The sequence below is a fragment of the Aspergillus viridinutans genome (assembly GCF_018404265.1).
Source record: "Aspergillus viridinutans IFM 47045 DNA, scaffold_1, whole genome shotgun sequence".
Lineage (NCBI taxonomy): Eukaryota > Fungi > Ascomycota > Eurotiomycetes > Eurotiales > Aspergillaceae > Aspergillus > Aspergillus viridinutans.
The window spans coordinates 718,338-736,879 of NW_025091217.1; the positions used below are offsets into that span (position 1 = coordinate 718,338).

At 50.7% G+C, this 18,542-nt stretch overlaps 6 protein-coding genes across 6 annotated transcripts; 5 read left to right on the forward strand and 1 right to left on the reverse strand.

Annotated features, from left to right (window-relative positions):
* Positions 1 to 1,291: 1,291 nt before the first annotated feature.
* pld2 (putative phospholipase D (PLD)) lies at positions 1,292 to 4,833 on the forward strand (the record flags this gene model as incomplete). Its single annotated transcript, XM_043265308.1, has 5 exons — positions 1,292 to 1,480; positions 1,546 to 1,921; positions 1,984 to 2,127; positions 2,205 to 4,096; positions 4,147 to 4,833. The coding sequence occupies 5 exons, from the start codon at positions 1,292 to 1,294 to the stop codon at positions 4,831 to 4,833; spliced, it is 3,288 nt and encodes a 1,095-aa protein (XP_043121243.1).
* A 1,845-nt stretch (positions 4,834 to 6,678) lies between these two features.
* On the reverse strand, positions 6,679 to 8,754 carry Aspvir_000166 (uncharacterized protein; the record flags this gene model as incomplete). The annotated part of the gene is made up of 2 exons (XM_043265309.1): positions 6,679 to 7,779; positions 7,828 to 8,754. The coding sequence occupies 2 exons, from the start codon at positions 8,752 to 8,754 to the stop codon at positions 6,679 to 6,681; spliced, it is 2,028 nt and encodes a 675-aa protein (XP_043121244.1).
* Positions 8,755 to 10,301: 1,547 nt separating this feature from the next.
* On the forward strand, positions 10,302 to 10,775 carry Aspvir_000167 (serine palmitoyltransferase small subunit family protein; the record flags this gene model as incomplete). The annotated part of the gene is made up of 1 exon (XM_043265310.1): positions 10,302 to 10,775. One exon carries the CDS (start codon positions 10,302 to 10,304, stop codon positions 10,773 to 10,775), a length of 474 nt encoding a protein of 157 aa, XP_043121245.1.
* Positions 10,776 to 12,129: 1,354 nt separating this feature from the next.
* Aspvir_000168 (rhomboid family membrane protein) lies at positions 12,130 to 13,816 on the forward strand (the record flags this gene model as incomplete). Its single annotated transcript, XM_043265311.1, has 3 exons — positions 12,130 to 12,619; positions 12,682 to 13,700; positions 13,754 to 13,816. 3 exons carry the CDS (start codon positions 12,130 to 12,132, stop codon positions 13,814 to 13,816), a joined length of 1,572 nt encoding a protein of 523 aa, XP_043121246.1.
* A 1,362-nt stretch (positions 13,817 to 15,178) lies between these two features.
* Aspvir_000169 (DHHC family palmitoyltransferase) lies at positions 15,179 to 16,890 on the forward strand (the record flags this gene model as incomplete). The annotated part of the gene is made up of 2 exons (XM_043265312.1): positions 15,179 to 15,377; positions 15,455 to 16,890. 2 exons carry the CDS (start codon positions 15,179 to 15,181, stop codon positions 16,888 to 16,890), a joined length of 1,635 nt encoding a protein of 544 aa, XP_043121247.1.
* A 544-nt stretch (positions 16,891 to 17,434) lies between these two features.
* On the forward strand, positions 17,435 to 18,370 carry Aspvir_000170 (ubiquitin-conjugating enzyme E2; the record flags this gene model as incomplete). Its single annotated transcript, XM_043265313.1, has 1 exon — positions 17,435 to 18,370. One exon carries the CDS (start codon positions 17,435 to 17,437, stop codon positions 18,368 to 18,370), a length of 936 nt encoding a protein of 311 aa, XP_043121248.1.
* Positions 18,371 to 18,542: the final 172 nt, after the last annotated feature.

An 18,542-nucleotide genomic window follows, 5' to 3' on the forward strand; every position in this document is an offset into this window, starting at 1 on the left:
TTAGAAGAGATAGGTAAGGACTGTTCTTCCACTAGTGGAGCGACGCTGGCCTTTTATAACCTGATGCGGGACATGTTCTCCAAAACTGATTTCACATCGTGCGGGGAGAGATAAGACAGTTGTCACTGATAATGTACTGTTACTACTCCATTACCTTAGCCTCTCCTGGCTTATCTGACTATTTGTATACATAGGGTAATATCGTTACCATACCTGACCAGTTTCCAGCAAATCCCTGCGGGGTGCATCCCTTCCCAAGGTCTCGCGCTGCTGCAGTACCCTGGTGTGTTTGGAGAAACCACACTTGGAACCGTCAAGATCAACCGTTCTATATCTCTAGGTTTGTTCCTGACGGCATCTCCACAGATAATTCATTGCTTATTAGACCGTCCGATCATTGATTGTATATCTTCAGCTCCCCCATGTTGCAGAGGAGTTAAGAGATTGATCATGATATATCATCGACGTCGACAAGGTCACAATGAAGCTGATAACTTCAATCCCTCCAATTATGCATATCCTCCACAATTTCGTCTCACATACTAATCCAGAAGCAGCGGACGGTGTTAATCAAGCATCCCGCGTCTTTTTACGTCTGGATAGTACGGTCGAGTTTGGGTCCTTCACTGGAACCCTCTTTGTTGAAGAAAACATTTCCACCAGGACAAAAAGAGACTGAGCAGCCTTGAACTTATGGTCTCTATCGTCCATCAACAGTCCCTGCACTCCAGCCACAAATTAATGGCGATTTGCATTTACAATATTCCAATGCTGCGCCACAATGGTGGGAATAACGCTTGTTGCGGGATAATACGAGGGGTAGGCAACAATTTAAATCCCCGCCAAGTACTACAACGGAATTTCCTGGGTATGCCCAGGAAATGTCATTTTGCCGTGAATGCAACTGTGTCTGTTATTGAATAGGCTGACAATTTCATGCTCTGTGTAATAACCAACCCTAATGATGGCTTTGTCAGTGAGGAGATCCAGATCCTCTTCTCTCTTCAAGCTGAAAGTGGGTTGTCTTTCGCTGATTGTCTCAGGAATAGGATAGCGGGGCAGTAGTGGCGTATTGGCGTGCCGCGTGTCAACAAACTAACGAGCTGACGGCGAGGCTGTGTTAATGAGGGACTGGGCTGATCTGACCCCAGCTTATGTCGGTTGTCCCGCAATGATATGGATAAATTGTTCCGCGTCCCTCGAGGTTCGTTGTTGATTCTATATGCAATCAGCTGCCGGCGATATTGTGCCTCAGCCCCTATAACCCGATCGCCTTCTATTGACTGCGGCAATGTCTGGACGAGATGATAACTTGGCATATGGCCAGTACCACCAACGGGAAGATGGTCAGGGAGAGAGCACGAGAAGCTTCGTTGGTGATACCTTCAAAAAGCTGAAGGACACTTATAAGCAACAACACTCCCAGCCCCAGCAGACAGGACAGAGCCAGTCTCAGAGTTATGTCCCAGGAGGTTATGGTGTAAGTCTATGAAGCTTGCGTCCCTCGTGCTTGCAGTGACTAATATTATGTGACCGTCGGTTCAGGGACAGAGTTATCAAAATCAAGGATCCTCGCAAAGCTACCCATATGGAAGCCAGAATCAGAACCAGAACCCGTACCAGAATCCCGAGTACCAGGCAAAACCCGCGAAACAGGACAAACTTTCAGGGCTTTTTGGAAAGCTACAAGACACCGTCACCGGAATTGGCTCGGAAGTCGCCCAGCGAGTCGGCACTGCTCTCGATCCACAAGCATATGCAGAGTATGGTCCGAATAAGCCTCAGTCGGGGCACAGATTCGGTAGCTTTGCTGCTCCACGACAGGCCAACGATGCGAAGTGGTATGTCGACGGATGCTCTTACTTCTATGCCGTCTCAAAAGCTCTCGAGAGCGCCAGGGAGTCGATCTGGATTCTGGACTGTAAGTGACGCTCATCCCTTGGAGAAGCAAACCTTCTGTTTCGCGACTAACTCCCTTGACAGGGTGGCTATCTCCTGAGTTGTACCTGAGACGTCCACCTGCGAAAAACGAACAATATCGGCTGGATCGGATGCTGCAGGCCGCTGCGCAGCGTGGAGTGCGGGTCAACGTCATTGTATACAAGGAGGTTACTCAGGCATTGACTCGTATGTACCAAGTCACAGATCAAGACCGACAGGGAATTCCGGTTCCGAGCGCATTATGCTGATGGTAGCTCACGCAGTGTCCTCCTCACACACCAAACACGCTCTCGAAGACCTCCATCCCAATATCGCTGTGTTCCGCCATCCCGATCATCTTCCCGATCGTCAAGGACTGGCATCCTCGATTACTTCCTCTCTCCAGAACCTGACCTTGGACACGGTTTCGCTTGCAAAGATGCCCGGCGATGCGCTCAAGGGTCTGTATGGCATGAATGACGATGTGATTCTCTACTGGGCCCACCATGAAAAACTGTGCTTGATTGATGGCAGAATCGCCTTCATGGGAGGCTTGGATATGTGCTTTGGCCGATGGGATACGCATCAACACGCTATTGCTGATGTCCATCCCACCAACCTTGACGACATTGTCTTCCCCGGTCAGGACTATAACAATTCCAGAGTCCTTGACTTCCAGGATGTTGTGCACTGGGAGAAGAACCAGTTGGATCGAAAACGTACCTCCCGTATGGGATGGTCCGACATCTCAGTGAGTTTGCACGGGCCGGTCGTGGAAGATTTGCGTCGGCATTTCATAGAGCGTTGGAACTTCATCTACGACACGAAATACCAGGTTCGCAAGGACGCAAGATATACCAGACTTGTCTTGCATGGCCCTCCCTCCGGTCAACAATACAATGCCCAGCAGTCGGCGCCACATCACCAACCCCCGCCGCAACAACAGGCTCCTGGCCTTTCGGCTTATCCCTCACAGCCGAACATTGGCGGACAAGGAGCACCAGGCTACCAGTCTCCGCCTAGCTACGCGGGCTACTCCCCATCGCAGAGTGGTGGTCACCAATCCACTTATACGGGGGATTCGTTCCCTCCTCCCCCTCCGGGACCGCCTCCCAGTCAATATTCCCCAGCCCCTCAGTCTCAAGCCCAAGGTTATGGTCAAGCTCATTATTTTCCCCCTCCCCCTACTCAGGAGGGATCGCACTCCCAGACAAGGGGCTTTGACGACTCATATGAGGAAGCCCGTGGCCAAGGCGACTCCGAACGGGGATCCGGCTTCATTCCTCGCCGTCTCAAGGACGAGCTCACAGGATACGGCAATGTCCTTCGCGGACAATTGGCGGGACAAGTCCATCAATACCAGGATCGTCTGACTTCCTTTGGGCGCCAAAACTCTCAGCCACGAGGCAACATGTCCTGTCAGATTGTGCGCAGCTGCGCGAAATGGAGTAATGGAACACCGACTGAACACTCGATCGCCGATGCTTACGCGGCTCTGATTCGCAACAGTGAGCACTTTGTCTACATCGAAAATCAGTTCTTCATCACAGCAACTGGTGATGCTCAGAAGCCGGTCAAGAACAAGATTGGTGCTGCTATTGTGGAGCGTATTCTGCGCGCAGCTCGGGCGGGCCAGAAATACAAGATCATTGTTGTTATTCCAACCGTCCCCTGCTTTGCCGGTGATTTGGAAGACGAAGCATCTTTGGGAACGCGTGCCATTATGGAGTTCCAGTACAACTCCATCAACCGCGGAGGCCACAGCATCATGGAGTCGATCGCCAAGGAAGGGTTCAACCCGATGGAGTATATCCGGTTCTATAATCTCCGCAATTACGACCGTATCAATGTCAACAGTCGCATGATGGAAGCCGAGCAACGAAGCGGTGTCAACTATGAAGACGCTCGTAGACAACACGATCTGAATGCGGTCGGTCAGGGAGGCTACGGTCCTGGGCCAGCTCGGAGCGCTTTCGACACAAGTCTTCCATACCAGCAACAATATCAGCAGGCTGCTCATCAAGTGTCGGCCGCCAAGTCAACATCCAGCCGGTGGGATACTGTCAGCGAGTGTTATATGCTTCACGGTGAGGACATTCGCAACGTGCCTTGGGAAGGTCCGAGTGAGGCCGAGATAGATGCATTTGTTACTGAGGAACTTTATGTTCATTCCAAGGTTCGACATAACCCGTATATGATAGGAACTGGTTGACTAATGATGAATAGGTCATGATTGCCGACGACCGGATCGTCATCTGTGGCTCTGCCAATCTGAATGATCGCTCTCAGCTCGGAGATCACGATTCGGAGATTGCAGTCATCATCGAAGACTACACTCCCGTTCAGTCCAGCATGAATGGCAAGCCATGGACCGCCAGTCGCTTTGCCGCCTCTCTGCGTCGACAACTGTTCCGCAAGCACCTCGGACTCCTGCCACCCCAGGATTACGAACGCCCAGACGCCAACTCTGAGCCTGTGGGCATTCCCAATGACTTTGACTTTGACGCTTCAGAGAGTCAAATCGTGGCAGATCCTCTCGCGGATACCCTTCAGAGCCTCTGGAACACTCGCGCAAGGACAAACACCGATGTCTTCCGCAAGGTCTTCCATGCTGTTCCAGACGACACCGTGCGAAATTGGGCGACATACCGGGAGTTCTACAGCTACTATTTCCAGAGCGCCGATAAGCAATCCCACGACAAGGACGAGAAAGCCAAGCCTGCGCGGTACGAATATGGACATGTTGTGCGGGACGACTTCCCTCCTGGTCCGGAAGGCGTTCGACAGGTCAAGGAGCTGCTGAGTCAGGTCAAAGGCACGCTGGTCGAGATGCCATTGATGTTTTTGATCGAAGAAGATGTTGCGAAGTCGGGATTGACTCTCAATGATTTGACGGAGCCCCTCTACACTTGAGGACGTTGGGGTATTTTCTTTGTGTAATCGGAATTAGGAATCTAGTAATTTGGATAATTTGATCTTAATCTTTCTTCTTTTTTTCTCTCTTTCTTCCTGTTGAAGACTTTAAAGTTCTAACTTCAGGCTGAGTGGTTGATAACTTGATATTGTTCCTCGAAGAACAATACCAAGAAGCGGCTCTTTGATTGGACGACCACATCTCACTCACCAATCCAAGGTAATCGCTAGATATTGTTGGTACAGTTCTCATTTTATGAGAGTACTATGTTTCTGCCTTCTTGGGAATGTGATCTGCATTGCATACGATACGCCACTTGATATCCTTGTATCTTTCGATTGACCTACAGAAACCGTGGCAGCGCGTCCGTCGACGAGGCATGAGCCAGAGCCACTCAGATTCAAGTATACATCGAAGTCTTCAAGCATCCCGTGTATCTCTTGTACGCGAAGGCCAAAACGACGAAGTTCACGCTGACCAAGGATCGTGTTCCAGGTCGATTGTTCACAAACGGAGACTGCCGAAAAGAATGAGTTCTTACGCAGCTCAAGTTCCTAGAACAGAATATCCCATTGATATGAGGAGAAGAATAGCTGTAGGTCGGCAGACATTGACCGGCGACGAGAATGGCAATGGCAGTCTTTCAAGCCGAGAACAATATCAAGCCGATCGAATTCTCCCACCACTCACAGCATTGACGGTCCATCGCAACCCCATTGACTCAGTCGGGAAGAATACTAATGTTCTCATCTTGAATATCGATCTTTCTTCTTTATCCGACACTATGGTATACCCACTCAACGTGCACGTCGCCCTTGACGTCCACGAAAATGCATCCATTCCTTTCAGCCACCAGACCATCACTCCTCCTTCCTCCCATCTTCCTCCTCACCATACCGAATCAAAGCTGAGATATACCACCTGAACAGAGTTCGCAGGCCGACTCAACACCCCTCAGACGAAGATATAAAGCCATCATCGGATCCCCTGAGACCATCCTCTTCTCTCTCACCATCAAGCACATCAATCCCAAATTCCAATCTCCAAGCATCCAAAACTTCATTCTTTGCTTCACGCAAACCCCCAGATCAATCAAAATGTCTCCCCAGAACACCGTCAAGGACGCCGTTGTCGTCAAGTGTATGCCTCTTTCTTTGCCCCTCCCCCATAATCTGTCGTGCAGTATACTAACAGGTGTTTCTAGCCTCCCCCGGTGGCGGCTGCGTCGTCATGTAAAGGCCCCATTGACGAGGCCTTCGCCCGCAATGTTCTAGCACATACCGACCAGTGCCCGTCAACCTAGCCACCGCCGGCCCAAGATCAACCGACCAAATGCGGGCGTCTACTGTCTTTCCGTTTGAGTTGTTTCTGCTATAGTGACCTCCCGGGGTCTGCGTGCTTTTTGACTCTCTTCGCTCTCGCGCACACGATTATCCGACACGACATGGCTCGTTCGACTTCGTTGGATGGTGGCTGTTTTGGAGGATAGCCGGGTAGTGAGGATGAGGAGGGGAGGAGGGACGTTGCGTTTTTCTGAAGGGGGCAGAGGGAGTCCCGGGCAGTAGTTCTGGGCTCTTGCCTTCCTGTTCGTTCCACTCTCTTGGTTGCTTCTGTTTTGTCTTCCGGGCTAGCTGCTTGTTGTATCTTGAGCTGGTTGAGATCTGGTCAGTGCTGGAACTTGTTTTTCTACAAACTTTGGTCGTGATAGTTCGGAATGAATGTGAAGATCTGATGGATTTGTTTCGTCGTAAGTTGTAAGTACGTAAATGATATCATGCAGAGTTTGTTTGAAACAAGGTCTTGGTCTCATTGTTTATACGACTAGGGTATATCGAGCGAAATCATCATAGTACCGTCTCCTTCCGAATAGCATCCACTCGAGCGATATCGTCCGCACTCGGCTCCGACGACTCTAGATCCACGCTCCCGAACGCATTTTCCAGCGCGTCCTCGACCTGTTCGACAATATGCGAGATGAGCCCTACGGAGCGGGCCATGCCGATCTGAGACATCTCCTCGCCGACAGCGGCCTCGATACGGCCATCACCGCCGTTCTGCGTCATCTCTGCCTCGAAAGCATGACAGAGGGTCTTGAGGGGTTCCAGGAATCGATTTCGGAAGTAGGGGTAAGTCTTCTCGAGTTGTAGCTGCGTCCGGAGCGTCGAAGATTGAAGCAGAATGTAGTACAGGCTCAATGCGGCATGGATGGATGGGGCCAGTGTCTGGGAGAATCTGATCCACGACGCTGCGATGTCGGTGGATACGTTGAGAAGTATATCGGCTGAGTTGAAAAGCAGCGGGAACAGAACAGAGACGTAATGAGGGTTGAGGAAGATGTTTGTGGCGTTATTGGAGGGTTGAGCTGACGCAGCCAGAATCTCCTTCTTCAGCCACCCGACTGCGCGGTCCTTTACCGTCAGCAGCTGCTCGTCCTCCAGGACCCTGCGGATGACTTTGAAGCGGGTGCTTTGAGAGGGATGGCTATGGACAATGACTTCAGGGAGCTGCCGGATGACGCTGTACGGCTGCCGGGTCGTGCAAGCAGTCACTGCGAGAAGAAGATCGTAAAATTCCTTGTCGTCTGTGGGTTCTCCGATCGCGTTGTTGCGTAATGAAAGGGTGGTCAGTGTAAGGAGAGAGTCTAGAAGCGGCTGCGGCTGCCCGAATGCTACATCGTCCGGAGATTTGACTTGTCCGATGAAATTGGAATAGATACGGGCCAGATCGGGGAAGACCGGAATGGGAGGGACTTGTCCAGACGAGAACAGCTCAGCCATGGCGGCCCGTCCAGCGAGCAGTAACAGCGAGCCATGTCTCTCCAGCGGAATGTCCTCGACATTTTTGGGGGGCTCATCAAAGTCCAATGGCGCAGGCTGGTTCTTAGCAGGCTCGAAGGCAATTGCGAGCAGTTGATCATCGCTCAAACCAAAGTCACTCGACAAAGCCTACATCGGTCAGAACGTGCAATGGTCGCGGAATGAGTCATAACCTACAATTATCTTCGCCAGTATCATGTCTCTGTCCTTCAAATAGTTGTTACTGCAATACACATCGGTTTGCGAGTCCTTCCCGGGTAAGCGTGTCTCAGGATGAAGCTTTTCATGCAACCGGATGGCCCAGGACATCCCTGGGTCCATGGGACCCGCCAGACCCAGTAAATAAGATTTGAGCAGTTCGATCAGACCAAACTGTAAGAAGCGTTTGACAAGAGCCTGCTCGTCATTGCTCCTCGGCGATGGAAATTGAACTTCGGCTTCGGGATCTGGGGCCGACGCGGCTGACACTCGCAACACACCAGACTCGCTGGCCGATCTAGGAGGTGGAGCTGGCCTTTTCGACGGAGACACGTCACGAAGAAACTCCAAAAGTGCAGTTGTTGTCTCACTGGTTGGCATTGTGGTGTATGCTTCTAGAACTGCCTGGAGGGATGTCGCGAGAAATCGGCTCGGGGATTGGGTCTGAATGCGGGAATGTAATATAGAGAGCATAGCGACAAGAGAGTTGAATTGTACGACATATCGTGGAGGTGTTGTCGTTCCTTCACCAAGTCTATCATTATCGTTGGTAGTTGATTTAGATTGTGTTTCTGGCGCATCAAAGTCTCCTGGTGGGGTGTGAGCGTTGGAGTCGTCCTCATCAGGTTGAAGCCGCATCAAAGCATCAGAAACCCTCAGGATAACTTCTCTGGGGTTACCAAGGCGAGCAACATCTTGCAAGCATTCCAGTGATTGGGGTAGCATTGGTAGTAAAAGCTGGACCAGATCCCAGCCAATGTTTGTTGTTAGGGTTTCATCTTGTAGCAGCTTATGCAGAGTGGGCAAGCGGGCGGGGGTTAATTGGTACTCCAACAGGGTGAGGTAGGTGAGATAGTCGGTCGCTGGCGGCAAAGCCTTGATGAGAGGATCTTCTTCTTCCGCCATGATGATGATGATGATGATGATGATGGTGGTGGTGGTCGTGGTGGTCGTGGAAGTTGGATGGACGGAGTGGGATGTTGTCAGGAACAGTAACAGGTGATCTAGATAGAGTTCACAACAGAGAGACAACTATGGATACCTAAATCCTAAGGTGCTGAAAATGGGGGGTTTTTCCAGCACATGACATCACTGGCCAAAGCAGCAGGTCACCTGACCTGGTACTATGGTTCCCAATAGTTAACTAATCAATACCTACCTTAGTAAGCAGGCGTAGCACAAAGTACTCAGATTATCCATGCCTGCTTGCCGAAGGAGGGTTGTGAATGATTCCCATAATCACGTGGCTCCTGAGGAAATATTGCAATCTAAAAGCCATGGCTGACGTCGGTGGGCTGTGATACAGAGTATCTACATTCTTGGCAGACTAGAGAGAAACCTAGGCTGGGTATTGAAGCCGCCAAGAAAATAGATGACGATCTTCAAGGGCACGCACTCGATTAGGACGAACTGCATAAGACTGAGTAATGAACTATCTACGGAGTATGAGGATGTTATGAGGAGTCCAGGACTGCATAGGATCCTCCTGAAATGACTAGAGACATCAGCCGTTGTATCTCTATACGTGTCATGCCACGATGACTGTCTGATATTCATATCTAACCATATTTTATCTGGATCTAATCAAGATTTCCAACGGGGAAAAAAGTCAATAAAAACAATAAAAAAAGAAAAGAAAAGGGAAAAACAAAAAAAGTTCGGCCGATAGTTCCGTCAAGCAATACCCAGACAAGACACGCCAATATTGATGTCGCTACAAGCTTTCAGTTTAATCAATCAGGATAGAAGAATCAAAGATTTCATAGATAATTCTTTAATTATGATCACTGATTTAAGCATCAATAGTTGTTTTGCGACTTGAGATACCTGGGCAGAGCTACGGTACATACGGTATGCCGATAGGGCAGCAAGCTAGTAAAAAGTGGATGATCCTCCGGCTATTCTCATCCACGCCGTACCGGGATTCGCCAATCTCTTGTTCTTCCTCTTTCTATGGGTATAATAGGTAATCTTTAAGGCCTGCTACTAATCACACCCCTTCCTTTCCTCTCCTCGTCGGATTTTCCTTCCTTCCTTTATCCCGTCTCCTGTATTGATACGCTACACTCTTCTTGTTCTTGCCTGTTACATAAAAAAGCATTCGCGCTTCTTCAGCGACTTTCTATTCAGCGATTGGATTCTAGTGTCTTATGTTCTCGGCCGCTTCCGGTTATCCCGGCACCCATTTTGCTAGGCCCATTGCTTAAATACGTGACGGGGAAAAGGTGCTCAACTCTCTTGAGAAGGCAGCCGAATAAAAAGGACGTACCTACGTTATTGTATTGCTAGGATTTCTCTCCAGCCGTTGCGATTTCCACAGGGAAAGAACCAAAGGGAGTGTGCCCTTGACGCGACTTCTTAAATACCTATAAAAGGCCGTGACGAGACCGCTTTCCTCCGAAACAAAGGAACGAGAAATTAGCTTCAAAAGCAAAGGCTCAACGGACGCACCCATGGCAACCGAAGTCCAAACCTTCTACACCCCTTCCGCCACGGCGCGCATCTCCTCCCATGCTCCGGCCGCCGTCGACGAGCTCATTAGCAGGTATTCATCCACAATGGCAACTGCTTCGAGCATACGCTCGGCAAGCCATCTGACGCTGAAGAATCCCCGTCGCAACATCCTGCAACGCATTGGCGATCAGATTCAGCTAGGATATTACCGCTACGAGGTCACTTTCGGACTGTATGTGATGACACCAGGCGAAAAGCTCGTCGCCAACACTTTCGTCATTGTGGTGCTCTCTCTTCTTTTCTGGGCGCTGGTGCTCTACTTCCCATCTTTGCTATACCAAAAGCTGAGCCGCCTGGTGTGGCTGCTCACCGGCCACAGCGGTGAAGAGATGGGCGCTGCTTTCGGCATTCTCGAGACGCATATCAGCCCTGCGTCTTCGGCATTCTCCACTTCGGGGAGCCCGTCGTCATGAGGGGAGTAGATTTTGTATAGACATAGACGACTTTTGCATTTTTTCTGATATTCCATCCGGTTGGATCTGGAAGTCAGCGTTGTCGGTAAGTCGTCGTCCGATCAAGTTTCTTTCTCGCACAGCAAGCTGACATTTTCGGCTCAAAAGATTTTTTCTCTTATTGCTTTTCAGGCATTCAAAACGAGGCGTTCTTTGGGCTATCATTCTCATCCTATGGCCGACACGATCTCGCCATATAAGAATTAAAGTGAAGGGAACCGGATTATTAATGTGAGCACGAGTACTGGACGGATTCAACGAAGGTTATATAATGCGTACTCGAAGTCGAAGCTTGTGAGGGTCGACAATTGGTGAGCACCTCTGGTCACTGAGCCGTCATCTTTCGCTGCACCAGAGGTGTTTTTGGATCAGACGAGATTGAGTCCTACCAATGATACCCAACCCATTCCACTCACTGATGTCTCTGAAGTTGATTGGCTTGTGTGACCGCAGGCGTTGGATAATGTTTAATGTCAAATGTGAGATTAGATGAAACAGAACACGAGGGCTTGATGAGCTACAATAAACTCGTAGTGAGAATTAGTTATGTCGTAAATCAAACATGTCAAACATGAGATGGCTGTGCTGAGCCTGCGATGTCTGTGGTGGACCAATTCCGTCGAAGCGGAGTTAGGTACGGATAGAGTACAGTACCTGACCCAAGCAGTAGTAGAGAGGTACTGTGGCAGAGTAAACACTCCCAAGGGAACGATCCACCCTAGGAGGCAAATAATAATCGTCGTAATCCGACGGGAGTTTGTGGGTTCCTCGGCAGTCATCTGATTTGCTGCATCCGACCAGTGCTGCGTGGCAGTGGCTGGACAGTTGATCAGTGGCAGTGAGTTCACCAGGTGATCAACGCCAAAAATAGGGCGCCAGAGCCAAAAGTGACTGCCTAGAAAACACCTCGACATCCCTCTGACAACGAGCTCTGCGTCTGCACCATTTCTGTTGATACAGTCGTTACCAATTTTTCTTGGATTGCCAAGCGAATCCTGTCTTTGAGTTAGAATCCTTTGATTGACGCCTTTGTCATTGCTGTCTCGTGCTCGCATACGGCTCCTTTTGCCCAGCCGGGATCCATCCAACTAAGGGGAATTATCTCGTTTCCGCTCGTGGCTGCGACTTGGTCAACTGGATATTGAGGATATCCATCTACTGATCCATTTGTGATTCCTCTAAATTATTCGTTACCGCCAAATCTCCGAATTTATCACTGCCATCTATCTTGTTCTACGATCCATCCCCATTTACAGAGGATTGCAGCAACCTCCGTCGAGCGCCCATAGCTCACTGCCGCAGCTGTCCATCCATTATGGCAGCCCACAGCTATTACAACGGCGGCTACAGCAGCAACCCCCCAACCTACGAGCAAACCCTTCCTCACACCGAGCCCGCCGATCGCGTCTCCCCGGTATCACAGGGGCATGGTTACACAGACAACAGTGGACACCCTTATGCAACTGCCGACTATGGCTCACATGAGCTTCGGCACAGCCAGCAATCGATCGCATCAGATCAGGGGCCATATGTAGCGGGCGGGAGGTTCAACGAGGCCGATTACTACTCAGACAATATACCGTTGAAAGCACACAATCAGTATCCAGATGGATCCCCGCCGCCAAACTGGATGCAGCAGCCAACTCAATATGCGCCAGAACCCTCAGCAATGGAGCCCGCAGGGCCCCCGATTGCCCCGACGAGGAGACAGAAGAAGGGGATATTCAAGAAGAAGATTGCTTGGGTGACATATACATTTACCATAGCCCAGGTCATCGTTTTCATCGTCGAGCTGGTGAAGAATGGTATGTGCTTTCCCCCATTTTCGCTTTTTCCCGCTGGATGCCCACGTACTGACTTTTTGCAGCTCAACTTACAGGGAGCCCGATCGAACTCCACCCCCAGTTCAACCCGATGATCGGCCCTTCGCCGTACCTTCAGATCAACATGGGAGCGCGGTACACGCCATGTATGAAGAACGTGGACAAGATTCAGAATTCGCCCGTGGAGTTCCTGTTCCCGTGTCCGAACGCGACGTCGACTGCGGATTATGTATGCTCGCTCTCGGAGCTGTGCGGTTTCAATGGAGTCCCGAACCCGGTCCCAGGCGGCTCCCTGGACGATCACCCTGGGCCAAATCAATGGTTCCGGTTCATCATTCCCATGTTCCTTCACACCGGGATCATTCACATCGGCTTCAACTTGCTGGTTCAAATGACAATGGCCGCTGATATGGAGAGAACGGTCGGATGGTGGCGGTTCGCCTTTGTCTACTTGGCCAGCGGTATCTGGGGTTTCGTGCTCGGCGGAAACTACGCTGCTCAAGGCGAGAGTTCTTGCGGCTGCTCGGGCAGTCTATTCGGCATCCTGGCTCTCTATATCTTGGACCTCCTCTACACTTGGGGTGAACGGGCGAGTGCATGGGCGGAGCTTGTGATCATGGTTTTTGGGATTGCCATTTCTTTCGTGCTCGGGTTGCTTCCGGGGTTGGACAATTTTTCACACATTGGAGGCTTCGTCATGGGACTCGCGTCTGGTCTCTGCATTATGAGATCTCCTAACGCCCTTCGCGAACGCATTGGTCTTGTCCGTAACCCATACGTGGCCATGACAGGTGCCGCGGGTGCCAGCACGGATCCAGGAAATAAGGTCACCAATCCTGGCTCAAGCATTGCCGAATTTTTCAAGGCTCACAAGGGCTCTAAGAGCTCGAAAGATTCCAGTGCTCTGGCTTTCTTCAAGGGTCGTAAACCACTTTGGTGGGTCTGGTGGTTGGTACGACTCGGGGCATTGGTTGCAGTCCTCATTGGCTTCATCTTGCTTATTGTGGACTTTTACAAATATCACACTTCGAATTGCTCATGGTGCTACAGACTGAGCTGCTTGGTGAGTCGCCCTAATCGACCAAGATGCGTGACATAGGTACTGACACTTTACAGCCCATCAATAATTGGTGCGAGCAGGGTAAGATCACAGTTGTCAATACGACCACAACAAACTAGGTTCATTTTTGTGTCATAGAGAAATTTAGATCAACTTTCTCAACGACATACTGTATAAAGTGGTTCAAGCAGACTGCATTCTGAGTCTGTTCATATCAAGTGGCGGTTTTTTGGCACTTATTTGGGATGATTTTGATGTTACTATACCAAGGAAAAGAATATGTCTATGGAATAGACTCTCAATTAGACTGGCTGTGGGGTGGATATGGGTTGACCCACAGCATGTCTGATCCAACCCATGTGGATTATGGGTAAACCACCAGGTATCTTACCCACCCTTATATCCACGTGGGTTGGGTGGTGGATATCCATAGATATCCATACTATCTAGTCAGGTGACCTCTAGTATTCAGATTACCCCCTATTTTTTTAGTATTCTAGCCACACCACTAGGATATCTATATATTTAATAAGTAATATAAGAATAGATTAGTATAAATATTATATATTACCTATTATATAAGCTAAAATAGGCTTATATAGGGGAGTAGGGGTCCCCCCTAAGCTTAGGTTGAAAGATGGTGCGGAGATATATATATCTTACCCTCACTATCCTAATACTATCCTCTAAAATCTAAAAACTACTATAACCCTAGCCTTTCTTAGTAGATCTAATATTTATTTTATATATAGATAGATATAACTATTCTCTATCTATATATATAAAAATATTCCCCTATCTAGGCCTAGATCTAGTTAGATAAGCTTATCAGTTTAAGAGACCCTAGATCACATGTACCCAATGGTTTAACCCATATCCACGTGGATATAGCAGGTTTAACCCATATCCACATGGGTTGGATTAGGGCCAGCCCTTATCCACCCAAACAGTGGATTGGGTGGGGTGGGTGTGGATTTGTGGGGTGGGTAAGCCAGTCTACTCTCAATCATAGAGTTACAATTCAGCTGGTCTGATTCCTAAAATAACTTTCTACTTCCCCAACAGTCAAAGAAGGTGGCTGTGGCTGGTGCTAACCACGAGTATAATTACGTACGCATCGATGGCTGTGCAGCTGGTAATTACCGTACGATACCGCTATCCTCCCGTCATCACGTACTCCATCAAAGACGGCGATCTTCCGCAATCATCCACCAGGCTCCAGCTCATCATCAACGCCTTGTTTTCAGTGCTCTGCTTCGTGCTGTCTTCGATTAATTTTCTTCATCTTGCTCTTGTTTTGTTTTCACTATCTGTTTGATCCTCGAATACCAAGACTTCCTTACTATTATCCATTACTTTGCGACGCCAACACGACTATCCTTCCGGATATCTCATTCGCAATGCTCGCCTGCTTATAGATCGTCTCGATGCTCTCGTTCTAGCTGCGAAATCTCCAACGGTGATATACACCGGCATTCACAATGGCAACCCTGGCGACATCGCCGCCAACGTCTCCATCCTGGCCCAAACGCCGCCCCCGGGCCTGGGCCCTCCGATGCGAACGATATTGCTGCGCCGCGGCAACATATTTTCCTCTGGCATTTGTGTACAGTTTGACGACGTGGGCGGTCTACGTCGAAGCGAGTATTGGGTTGAAGCCGTCGCGAAGCCCGTGGATCGGTATGTTGCAAATCTCCGATGACCTTGGCCATTGCCTCGTCGCGGATGGGATCGGAACTGACTTTTGTTTCTGGTAGGGTTACCGAGTTCGATTCTGGGGATCCTTCTCTACATATGCCTTAATGCATCGTACACGGTGGCGGTCTTTACGGATCCCGGATCGCCGATGACGACTGGGGCTGGTCGGCATCAATACAGTGCGCTGCCGGTCACCGAGTTGCCGGAGTTTACGGCGTTCACTGTGAGCTCGAATGGGGGAACGCGGTATTGCAAGAAATGCCAGTGTCCGAAGCCGGACCGGACGCACCACTGCTCGACGTGTAAGCGATGCGTGCTGAAGATGGACCATCACTGTCCGTGGCTTGCGACTTGTGTCGGAATGTACAATTACAAGGCGTTTCTGCTGTTCTTGGTTTATACGTCGCTGTTCTGCTGGGTGGATTTTGCGGTGGCCGCGACGTGGATCTGGACGGAGGTGTTCAACGATGCTCCGTATCTGGAGACGATGCTGCCGGTGAATGTGGTGCTGCTGGCTATTTTGGGCGGGATTATTGGACTGGTGCTGACGGGGTTCACGGCATGGCATATCAGTCTTGCCGTCCGGGGCATGACGACGATCGAATGTTTGGAGAAGACGCGGTATGTGTCGCCGCTGCGGAAAGCGCTGGATCGTCACCGCTATGAGCACATACTGGGGAACCAGAGGGATGGCAACGGGGACAGCCCGGCTCCGGACAGCTTTGGCCATCGGCTGCAGGACTATGGGCAGCAGATTCTCGATGCGCATGCTAATGCGATTCCCGGAGTTACTCGAGCCGAAGAAGGGGAGGAGCGGCTCTCTCCGGCACCAGCACTGCCCACTGGCCATGGCGTGTCTGATGATCAACTCACGCCGGCGCAACAGGCGCTGACACGATCGTATGCGGAACTGGAAAGGCAGCGAGAGCACGACAGGTACGAGGACTACCTGAACGAGCAGGACAACGGAAAGCTACCGCACGCGTTTGATCTCGGGTGGCGCAAGAATCTGTCGCATTTGTTCGGCAACCGGCCCCTGCTCTGGCCCATCCCTGTGTGCACGACCACCGGCGATGGTTGGCGGTGGGAACCGAGCAGGAAATTCCTTGAAGCGCAAGAAGGACTACGTCTAAAGCGAGAACAGGACATGGCGAACCAGCACCATTACTACCGTGACTTGTACTCGCGCAACATGAACAACAGCCAAGCCTGGCTAGGGCCGGACGCTGCAGCCCCAACATGGAATCCGAGCCAGCCGTTAGACAGCTTCCGAAACCCTGAACGGCCCGCCACGGGGGTGTCGATGCAGACTTTGGCACCCATGTCCCCGCGACCACGCCCGGGCGATAGTGATTTCGAGGATGATGTCAGTGAGACTGATCTTTTGAACCGGGGATCCGTCCCTGCAAACAGGGCTATAGACCGATTACAAAAACCGAACAGCGCGACCACTAGCCGACGGGAGGAGTCGAGCGAGTGGCGGGACTGGGATTAATGACCTTGGTTCGCTAGTTCTTTGTTACTTGTTGGGTATTGGACATAGCGGACATTCATACACAGATAGGTCGTATATACTTCGATATGAGGAGATGAAGTTCATGCGGCGTATTTTGTACGATATTTCTGATTTAGATTTGTCTTAATGCATTAGATCAGTGGCTTATCTCTAGCCTACTGCTAAGAGTTGATTGGTGCCTGAGGTATACACTACTATCTCACCGCGTGGAAACTCTAACGTCATTCGAACAGGACAAGCTGGCATTTTTTTCTCAGTATTTATTCACTCAATTCACTCATCTTTTGCACTACGTACAAGCAGTCCTACCTACTGATTACCATGACAATCGACGCGTTCCAATGCGCACATAACATTTGACGCTGTATATAGTTCTCGCCAGTTGCCACATCAGTCAGCCATCACCCCATCTGATAACTCTATCAGATCTAGAGAGGTACATCCAACCCACATCAACTCAACTCAACAACAACAACACCATCAACCACCAAGATAATTAGGCCAGCTGGCAACGAGAACCAAAATGACATCCCCTTCCCACCGGCGCCTCCTAAAAGAAGCCTCCGAACTCGCCTCCCACCCCTCCCCGCACTTCACCGCTCACCCCGTCTCCGACTCCAACCTCTACGACTGGCACTTCACCCTCGCCGGCCCGCCACCCCCCTCCCCCTACGCCGGGGGCATCTACCACGGCCGCATCGTCCTCCCCCCAACCTACCCCCTGCGCCCGCCGTCCTTCCGCTTCCTCACCCCCTCCGGCCGCTTCGAGGTCAACCGCGAGATCTGCCTGAGTATCTCGGGCCACCATGAGGAGACGTGGCAGCCTGCGTGGGGGATCCGGACGGCGCTGCTCGCGCTGCGGAGTTTCATGGATGCGGACGCGAAGGGGCAGGTGGGTGGGTTGGATGTCGATGTGAGTGTGAGGAGGCAGTATGCGGTTGAGAGTCGGCGGTGGGTGTGCGATGTTTGTGAGGGGGGGAGATCGAATGAGGAGGTATTGCGCGAGTGGAGGGAGGTGTGTCGCGCGAAGGGGGTTGCTGTTGATGATGATGATGAGGTTCAGGGTGCTACCGCCAACGAGGGCACTGCTTTGGTAGAAGCAAAATCAGAACCAGTGCCAGAACGAGAACCGGCGGATACGAATACAAATACAGGGACGGATACGGCGCCTTCTCAGCGGGAATCGGGATCGCTGCCGTCGAGGGATGGTGCGCCGTCGCAGGTGCAGGTACAGGTACCGTCTGTGTCATCTGCGCCTGCAGGAGCAGCTGCACCTGCACCTGCACCTACGCCGACGCGCACGACTCCTGTCCAGACTACGACTACGACTACGACTACGACTACTTCTCGACCTACTACCACATCAGATGCGCCGTGGCTGGATCGAGCCATCCTGGGTGTTCTCGTCGCGTTGGCGTTTATGATCGTACGACGGTTTGCAAAGTCGGAGGAGTATTAGCCTTGTTCTTCTTTCTATCGGTGGGCTGGTCCCGAGGAGCTTTTGGATAGTTTATCTTTGTTACTTGGTTAGAGTTTGGTGCATACACGGGGTGATGTTTATTCCAAGGTTCTCTGGATTAATTCGTGAACAGTTTATTCGAGGTTGGCGTTTCACAACAGGACTACTATAC